This window comes from Carettochelys insculpta, chromosome 21 (assembly GCF_033958435.1).
Source record: "Carettochelys insculpta isolate YL-2023 chromosome 21, ASM3395843v1, whole genome shotgun sequence".
NCBI lineage: Eukaryota > Metazoa > Chordata > Testudines > Carettochelyidae > Carettochelys > Carettochelys insculpta.
Genome location: NC_134157.1, coordinates 19,453,875 through 19,463,657, shown reverse-complemented (window position 1 = coordinate 19,463,657; position 9,783 = coordinate 19,453,875). Strand labels below are relative to the sequence as shown.

The 9,783-nt window shown below is 50.7% G+C and overlaps 1 protein-coding gene across 2 annotated transcripts in view; it reads left to right on the top strand.

Annotated features, from left to right (window-relative positions):
- The first annotated feature begins 1,229 nt into the window (after positions 1 to 1,229).
- GPSM1 (G protein signaling modulator 1) overlaps positions 1,230 to 9,783 on the top strand; it is a 168,177-nt gene continuing 159,623 nt past the window's right edge. For both annotated transcript variants that reach the window (XM_075015164.1, XM_075015163.1), the window contains exon 1: positions 1,230 to 1,381. In XM_075015164.1, coding sequence (XP_074871265.1) covers positions 1,323 to 1,381 — 59 coding nt within the window. In that variant the 5' untranslated portion in view covers positions 1,230 to 1,322. The remainder of the gene's footprint in view (positions 1,382 to 9,783) is intronic.

Sequence of the window (9,783 nt, the reverse complement as noted above, 5' to 3'; positions counted from 1 at the left end):
CTTCCAGGTTTAAAACTTCGAAGTTGCCACAAGGGGGGGCGTTGCTTAATGATGTGCTGCGTATGCAGCACGGCACTTCATTATTAAACTCCCAACACCCTTCTTACCATCCTCCCTTCGAAGGAGGCTGGCAGTGTAGGCACAGCCTTTCATATGCAGCATTCCATCACCTGGAAATTCTCAAACAAACAGCATTTTAATCAGAAGTAACTTTTACTTACATTTTCCATATGTACTAGCTAGTGAAAGTAATTACAAGTACATACAGTAATATGTTTACAGTATACAATATTACAGCTGCTGGCAAATCAAGTACTCTGCATACACTTTTGTTTGTTTCTTAATAGCTAATCTTGTTCTTTAGTGTTACGCTCTGGTAGGTACATCTCTCTGTTATCAAAAATATGTGAGTATCTGGCAACTTCCCGGTCCCAGGGCTGCTGGATATGACAGAGTGTACTGCAGATCTCTAGACACCTGATGGGGAACACCCTGAAATTCACAACTTGAAAGGCACAAGGCTTCACAAGGACACAACCATGGTGGAGGTGGTGGGAAATCACCCCCTACAGGCAGGTGGTGCCCCACATCACGTGGGATTCCTCCCTCTTGGGATGACTGCTGTTTCCTATTGCTAGTGCCTTCAAACCAAGGGCCTGCTCCCAGCATGGGGTGCAAGTCAGCTGTGTAAGGGAATCCCCACCCAGCCCCATGTGCCCAGTGCGTGGCCTTCCTTCCCGCTGCTTCTGATGAATGAGTGCTGCTGTTTTCTCTATGGCAGAACCTGGGTGCAGGCCTCTCCTAGGCCAGGACCCGCCTGCCTTCCGGCTCCCTTCTCCCATCCCAGCTCTGCATTTCAGAGGACCCAGGATTTTCCCAGGGTGACACCCTCTGACCATGCTTGCTCAGCTGGAGAGCTCCCCTTCCAGCCGGCAAGGTGCTGCAGCAAAGGGCTGCATTCAGTACTTGGGGGAAGAGAGGGCAGCCCAGCTGCAGGGGCACACACACACGCACAGATGGTGGAGGGCTGAGCACGGCCAGGAGCGGGGAACGCTGCGGCTACAATCAAGAGTTTGGGGCCGGCTGGGGGGAGCCAAAGCCCCTTTAAGCCCCTGGACTTGTTGGCTGTGGCTGACATCAGCAGGCAGGGGAGGGGCCTGCCCGAGAGTTATTTGTACTACACATCACTTCCTAGCCGCTGCCATACCGCGAACAGTTGCACGGCGGGGAAGCCGCTGTGGGTGCAGCGCGGCTCGGCTCTGGGCGGGCTCTCCACGACCTCCCGGGACGGGCGGGATTCAGCCGGGCCCGTCCTTTCCCCCATGGCTTTTCTCCCCAACGATGAGCTGCAGACTCCGGCCCCCAAGAGACTCTACTCAAGGTGAGACCGGGGCACGCGCCCACCCTGCAGGCTGCAGCCGGGGCCGTCCGCATCCCCCGCCGCGGGGGTGTCAGGCCGTTGCTTTAAGGTGGGGGCGGCAGGCGCCGAGCAAAAGTTCGCCCGCTGCAGCGCCGCGCAAGATTTCCGCCCCGGCCAGGCGCACGCGGGGGGCGGCTCAGCCCGGGGCCCGTTTGCAGCCCCGCCGGCAGCTGGGTTTCCAAGCGCCGCCAAGCACGCGGGGCTGCGCCGAGCCGGCTTTTCCCGGGGCTGGAGCACGGCCCTGGCGCGCGCTGCAGCCGGCCGGGGCGGGAGGCGTTTTGTTCCGTGCACCCAGGCACGCGCACCACCCGCCGACACCGGCGCGCTGGAAGGGGGCGCTCTGCTCCGCGGCTGGGCAGCCGCCCAAGCGCCCCGCTGACGGGGAAGCCGCTACACGCGTCTAGGGACCGTTCGCTCCCTGCCCACAGGGCCCGCGGCGGGGTTCGAACCGGAGGCCTTCAGCGTTGAACGCAAGCGCGGCCCCTGCTGGAGCCGGCCGGTCCCTCGCAGGGTAACTTCTCAGTCACGGTGCCCTGCACGCCAGCCCCGGGTGGCTCGTTGGCCAGTACCGCGTGGCCAGGCCCGCCGACCGGAAAGGGGGCAAAGCGGGCAGGTGCTCCAGGGCCGGCAGTAGTGCTGGTCCCTCACCCTGTCTGCTGGGGGCAGCCCAGCGCTGCCCTCCTGGGGGCACAAGACTCTTGGCCCCACCTCTTCCAGGACACAGAACCAGGCCACTCTCCCACTTTGCCCCCAGACCTGCTGTGGCTGTGGGCCCTGCTGAGTGCGGTCAGGTGGCTTGAATAATAAATCTCTTTGCAGAGTAATGTGACCACTTCACTATGGACCTGGCTGGACCCCACAGGTTTAGGAATCTGTGTTAATTCCATACCACAACAAGCCCCCTGCTGTGTCTGGTTCAGCCTGGCCAGGGATGACTGGTTCTACTCTGGCAGGCAGAGTAGCTATTTGAATTTCACTGTGCCAGGCCAGCCCCCTAACCAGAGGGCTAGAGAGTCCCTCTTGAGAATGGAGTTGAAATCAGTGTGTTTGAACTGTGACATTGAGGTCAAAGGGTTCTGACCTGCTGTAGCCACAGCCCTCGGAGCTGAAGGAGCAACTCCACATGGTGGTAGTATGTGGTGGGTTGTTATCCTCTTGACTAAAGAGCGGCAAAGAGCTGGGTGTTGGTTACCAATGCAACTGAGAGGGGAAGAACCTGAGAGAGAGGATCTGAAGCTTGATTCTGTATAGACTAGTGCTGCTTTCTAAAACATGTAGCAAGGTAGGGCCCTCCTGCAGAAGCTCGTGGTCTATTTCACATGAATGGGTATCCAGAACCAGTGTTGCCTCCTTTTTTTTTCTCCATCCACAAGTGAAATAAATTTTGTTATGTGCACCAAAAGCCTGTGTGGATGTGCACCACCTGTAAAATGGCATGCGGCTTAATGTGGCTGGCTGTGGGTTCTTGGATAATCAGCTGCGCTGTGGTAGCCCACAGTGAGCTTACAGGGAAGACTGCCCAGGACTGCAGTTCACACATACCCTGAGGATTCTGGGTGCATAGATAAGTGGAAGAGGGTTGATTTGAAATGAGCTTTCCCTCATGTTTTGTAGGCGGGGAGAAAGAAGTGCTGGCCCATGGGAAGCAAGAGGCTGACGCTGTCATGGAGGCACTGAAAGGAGAAAGAGAACATTGCACTCTTCCTATTAAAGGAAAGCTATGAGAGTTGTAATTGACCTATGGGGGGCACACAGCCTGTAGTTCTCCTTAGCTCTTTTATTTCCCAGAGCGACTAATTATGCTCCTTAGCAACATGCTAAAATTTTGCCTGGGTCAAGCAGTCATGGATAGAACCGTTGATTACATTTCACGTTCACAGCAGAGGCAGGTTTGCCCAAACCCCAGTCTCAAAGCGAAAGATGGACACCACAGACACACAAGTAGAGATTGTTGTCACAAATGCCACACAACCTGAAATGGCTGTGTTTTCCCAGCTCTGGTCCTGTGTAGTTTTTTGAACTGAATCAAAGACATCTAGTGAGCTGGAATGACTTTGTGACTGTAAGGAATTGCTGTGTTGCTACCCATATCTGCATTTTGGTTTCTCTCCAACAGCGGGATAGCGTCTGTGGAAAATTTGGAATTTTGTTTAAAAAAAAAAAAAAATTAAACAAAAAACCTTTTAACGATATGCATCTGGGGAGGGAGTTCCATTGGCCCCTCTGATACACATTTTTCACAATAATTCAACCCAGCAACTAAAGAGTTATTTCTCTGATTCTATTGACTATGGGTTGAATAGAACAGCTGGTACCTGTTTTTCTTCTTCTCCCTGTTAATCACCAACTACCGATAATAGCCAAAGGAGAATTCACTGTTGCAACTAATAGTTTAACCTACACCTGTTGGAGGCTGCGGCTGTGGATGCATGCCTGGCTTTCTGAGGGGGTTAGAGTCCATCTCTCTTCTTGCAACCCTTTGAGTTTAAATTAACTGTAATCATTGTTTGTGAAGGAAATCCAAGTGGATTTTGCGTTTCTTTAGTATGCGCCCACCGCTTGATTTCCGGAACTGTTACCAGGGAAGGATCAGCAAGGTGGGTAGATGCCTCATCTCTCTCAGGTGGATTTGTCTAGACATCTCCCAGGGAAGAGGCCTGCTGCTAAAATCCCCAGCAAATGAAATCTGGACACTTCGGCTGCGTTTAGCTCTGAGTTTTTTGGGGTTGCTTGAACTCAGACTTATGAGAACAATAAAATTCCCACAAACCATGACTGCTGTGACTGAGTGTTGTTCCCCTCTCCCTGCTGGGAGAATTTTCCACGCTGCAGCCTGAAGACTGTCCTTTTGTATCTGACATATGTGCTTTGTGCTCCCAAACTCCCTTTGCTTTGCAGGGGAATCTCTGAGGCCTGTGGAATGGGTTCCTGCCTTTTGTGTTGCAAGCTCTTTGGCAGTGGCAAGGACGGTGACTGTAGCTCATTGTCAGAGCACTCGAGGATTGAAAGTGACATGCTGAATGCTGCAAATAGTTCCAGGCAGGCTGGGTCACGATTGCTGGTGGTCACTGTGGATCACACTTCTTGGGAGGAGGGGCCCTTTGAAACCCGGGAGTTAAAGGCCTTCTGCTAGAAGGGGCTTTTCTGCAGACTGCTGAGGCTGTGTGTGAGAGAGGACAACTTGTTCTCCAGAGAGCAGAGCAGCAATGAATTCACATCATGGGTGCCTTATTAGTCCTAACTGCAGATGACATTAACTAATGGTACCCTCTGCTCAGAAAGGAACAAAGCTGGCACGTAGGCTTGACTGTAACACCCTCCACTTCAGTGCTGCATGTTTGAAAAGACCCAAACAGACCTTAAAGTGTTTACAGATGTTTCTGTTTTCCCTGGAGTATGGCATAAACATCCCCCAGCTTTTACCTGACCTGTGGGGAGGGGCAGGAATTAGGCTTAGTAAGGTCCCTCAAAGCATCACTGTTCTTCTGGGTAAGCCTATAGTAGGGAAGTAAGTCAATTTCAGATACGCAATTCTACCTATGGCATTTTTGTAACAAGAATTGATGTATCAGAGTCGACTTACTTCCCTAGCATAGCCTAAGCCTCTTTAGTATCGTGTCAACATCCGTTACCGCACACGATAGCGTGGAGTACAGGGGTCAACAGCTGAGCCGAGAGAGTTTTTTTTTTTTTTTTTTTTTGCCACATCTTAACCAGACATGCAAAATCGAACTCTGGGAGATCAACTGTAGTGTGTCAATCTTCTGGTAAGTATAGCTGTGTCCTCTTAGAGTGCACCTACGCCACTCGGGAGGTCAACCTGGTCAGGGTCGATCTTCTGGGGTTTGATTTCACACACCTAGTGGGAACCCACAAAATTGGACGTTCAGTAGTGGACCCTTGTACACCTCAATCTCACGAGGAGTAAGGGAGGTTGATGGGAGAGTTTCTTCCTTCAACCTCCCTCAGTGAGGATGGCCAGATAAGTCGATTGTAGATAAGCCGATTATAGATACGCAATTGCCATAGCTGGAATCCTATATCTATGATCGACTTTAAGGTCTAGCATAGACCTGGCCTGAATGAAGAGGCCCTGTTGTGATAGAATCAGGGTCTGCCTCTTGCTGAAGCCAGCGGGAGCAGAGATGGCTCAGCACTGGCCCAACTGGGCTACATGACGCTCAGGTTTGGAGAGTTCTTGAACAGCGCAGGGGAAAGGGAGTGCTGAGAAGCGTTATGGATTTGTAATCCGTGGGTGGGGGCAGGCCTGTGATCTGAGGGCCCCAAGGAGGGAGAGCCCGTCCTCTGCTCCCTGTGCCGACACTGACTCGCTCTGTGTTGCTCTGACGTGTCACTTGCTCAGTGACCTGTCACAGGTCCTCTGTGCCTCACTTTCCCCATCTGTAAATGAAACTTATGAAACATACCTCTGAGCTGGCATGATTAAGAGCTCTGCCCTTTAGTTGAATACATTTCTGCTGCAGCCCCCAGCTGGGGTCCAACCAGAGCAAAGGTGGCCCTGCGGCCCTGCAGGAGCGCTGGTTCAGATTGCCCTGTCTGTGAAGGCCTCGGTGCTGCCTTTCTGAAGGGACCTTACAAATCACTCTAGGTGGTGATAGGTGCTGTAGTCCTGGCTCCTTGCTCCATAAATCTGAGCAAACTGGAACGTGAACAGGGTGAGGGGTACTGGAGTATCTCAGAACAGCTCCCGCCATATAGACACAGCCTAACAGACCCATATCAACCTAGACTGGACTGAAAAGGCAACCTAGTGATAAAAATTGGCTATGCACAACTTCCCAGGAGGCTGCTGATTGGTGCACAGCAGGTAGGCAGGCACCTTATTTTGTAGGAAAGCACATAACCCTACAGCTAGATAAATTCATGGAGGTTTGGTCCATTAATGGCTGTTAGCCAGTATGGGTAAGGAAAGGTGTCCTTGCCTCTCTTTGTCAGAAGCTGGAGATGGATGGCGAATGGCAGATCGCTTGATCGTTGCCTGTTGGGTTTACTCCTTCTGGGGCATCAGGCATTGGCTGCTGTTGGCAGACAGGACACTGGGCTGGATGGACCTTTGGTCTGGCCCAATATGGCTTGGGAACTGGAACAATTAGATCATTTTATAGAAGTTGCTTAAAATACATGGCTTCTTATGCTCTTACATAGAGGGAACTGGAACAATTGACAGAAGTTAAAATAAACTTTGTTTCTGATTTTATTTTCATATAATTTTATATATTTAGATTTTAGAGACCTGGTTATCTGTGTTTGTACCAGGAAAGTGGAAGGGACTCTGCCAGGTTAAGTGGCAGCTACTCAGTGATTCAGACCATAAGACATTTATTTTGTACTAGTATCTCCCTTGCCTCTGCTGGGATATTTCTGCAGTTGCACACAACTACAGTCCCGTTACAGCTGGGACAACTTTTCCTTCCTCTCCTCACGTGTGGGTTTCTACTTCCAAAATCTCCCCCATCATGCATTGCAGGCTGAAGGATATATACACCTAGATGACCCAGTCTGGCATGCTATGGAGCATGAGAGTTACCAATGGAAAGCTGATAATGCCCCTATTTTGTGATAGAAGGGCTATGTTTTTAGACCTCCAGGCTTGGCATTTCAGAGGGACCTGGGGCTCCAGCTACCACCACTGCCAAAGTTCCAGACCCCTGTGAAATGCCGCAGAATGCTGCCCACAGATCTCAGGGTGGCTCAGAGGGAATGGGGGGGAGACAGGGCTGATTGCCCTTGGCCCTGCCCCTTTTGCCATTGGCCCCTCCCCTTGCTGGGGTGGAGATCTGGGACCCCCTCTCTCCTTGCAGCTGGGGAGGTGCTGCTGCTGATATATCAGCTCTTCAAACTGCTATCTTACTGCACTTAGAAAAGCCATTTTAGATCATTTATAGAAGTTGCTTAAAATACATGAGCTACAGTTTTCCTGCCCCTGCCTATGGCCTGTGTGGTTGGACTCCTGGCATGAAGATGGCCTGGCTTGGCAGGAAGAAGGGTATGAAAAATCGCACAGATAAACATTTCTAAAACATCTGTGCTGTGTAATAAGTGGCCTAGGCAAAGTGCAGGATTATTTGGTGTGGAATAATGGCTGCGTTGACATAACTTGTTTGTAGTTTCAGCATGCAGGAGTAATGTGGTCACCCCAGGCTTAAGCCAGGAGAACATTCCCTACACCCACAGCATGCCTTCTATGAGCAGCCAGCTACTCTTGTGGCTGAGGCACTGTGCTGGAACTCAGGAGATGTAGGCTCATTTTCTGACTCTGCTACAGGTTCCCTGTGCGATCTTGGGTGAGTCGGTGTATTTAAAACGGGGAGGTGATGAAATAGATCTTTCTTTTTCTTCTGGCCTTGGTCTCTCTTGTTTAAGTGTAAGTTTGTTGGGTGTGGAGACACATCTTCTATGCATATGTCTAGCCCCTAGCAAAATGGGGTTCTGCTCTTAGCTTTGGCATCTAGGTGCTGTGCTAATACAAATAACTGCCTTGCCCTGGACATATAGACATGCATCTGTGTCTGTACCTCATCAGAACACTTTAAAGTAGTCTTCCAGTCAAGATGCTCAGTCCATATTCCCTGTGCCCGTTGACTGGCTGGCAGCTAACTAACCCAGCTTATGCCAGGCATGGTGTTTGTCACATTCTCATGAGCAACAGCCATCTCTCCATTTTTTTTTTTTTAATCCCGAAGTGTTTCCTGTTGCGGAGCAGAGATGAGAAGTGGATGGAATGTAATGAGCACTTTGGAATGGGGTGGCTGGCTTTGGAGTTGTGCAGGTCTCTCCACGCGGTCTATCAGCTCCCGTCAGAGGAGCGTAATTGACGCTGAGGCGTGCGGCTTGGGAGTCAGTTCACAGAGAGATGATCATGGGCACTTTAACTGTGCCAGCCGGACAGGGAGCGTGGGGTGTGGAAGTGACTGGGTTTGCCTGCCCCTTCCTCTGCTGCACAGCATGTCTCCATCGCACCTCACTGGCGACAGCCTGGAGTGCCCTTACCTGCCACAGGAGGGTCTTTTGCCAGCTGGTTCACTGCTGTGTCACCCCCGTCGTAGTAGCTTCTTCCTGCATGGCCTGCTGGGACAAGGTCTGAAGAGCCATGCACACGGTTAGCTAGAGAGGTGAGGGTGTATTGAAGAGGAGATTGTTGGCAGCCAAGTTTTGTTTGACTTGGGTGCTGTGAAGATGGCTTGGCTGGGCAGTGTGACTGTTGTCTTTGGGTTGCAAGGAGGGGTCTGTTATCTCTAGGTTACTTGAAATCCATGTGGGGTCCACAATTACTGGAATTCTTGCCGAAGGTGGCTGTACAGTCTCCGTTATTGGAGATGTTTAAGAGCACATTAGATGAATATCTAACAGGGATGCTACAGAGAGTGCTTGGTTCTGCCCTCAGGGCAGGCGACTGGTCTTGGTGACCTCTCACGGTCCCTTCCAGTTCTAGTGTTCTATGAATTCCTAAAATCCATTCTTTTTTTGGCTTCCTATACAGCCTGGCAGGAGGGATTCAGCTGCCACCCAGCTGATCAGCAGAGCACCCACAGCCAGCAGCATGTGTTTTTATTGGTGGTGCACATCCTCACATGCCTTGGTGCACATCACAAAATTTATTCCACCAATGGATGGATAAAAATTGGAGGGAACACTGCTCACAGCAATGAATAACTCATTCCTGCAGACATAGCTGGTCCACGGCTGCTCCTGTGTACTTTGAGGGGTTAAGCTCGAATAGCATTAAGCAGATTCACTGACATCTGTACATGAATCCCTTTGCTACAATGCAGTGTGCACATTTAATTGTTAAGCACTGCCCACAATTGCAGTTTTGCTTTTGCTCCTCTTCGAGTGGAGCACTGGCTCTGTTTTAAAGCAATGTTGTGCTGCTTTTAAGGTTGGGTGAGGGTTGCATGTGGTTTGTTTTTTTTTTTTTTTTTTTTTTAAACTGGTATATGTACTTGTGGTGGGGCAGACCCTGAGAAAGGGATGTGTGATCAAATAAGTTTGAGAACCACTGTCTTTGTGGCTGGGGTGCTGGTCAGAGCCTTGCTGCTCAGAGACAATCTCTTTAACAATGTTTATGCGCTTAGTACGGGTGCTATATTGAATTAATTTCTGCAGTTGTCCTGGGTGATGTAACCAGTTGGGGGGGGCGGGTTAATTTTATTTAAGAAAGGGAACTAGATCGCATGCGTCTATTACAGTCACAGCCATTATAGGGGTGGGAATTTGATTTGCTGCAGTAGAGACATTTGAAAATTGCTTTACGAACATTCACCCCCCCGCCTGTTCGTCAGGCTTAAGAATGAAACTGCTGCCTGACAAATAGCAGAGTTCATTGCAGTGACATAGGCGCA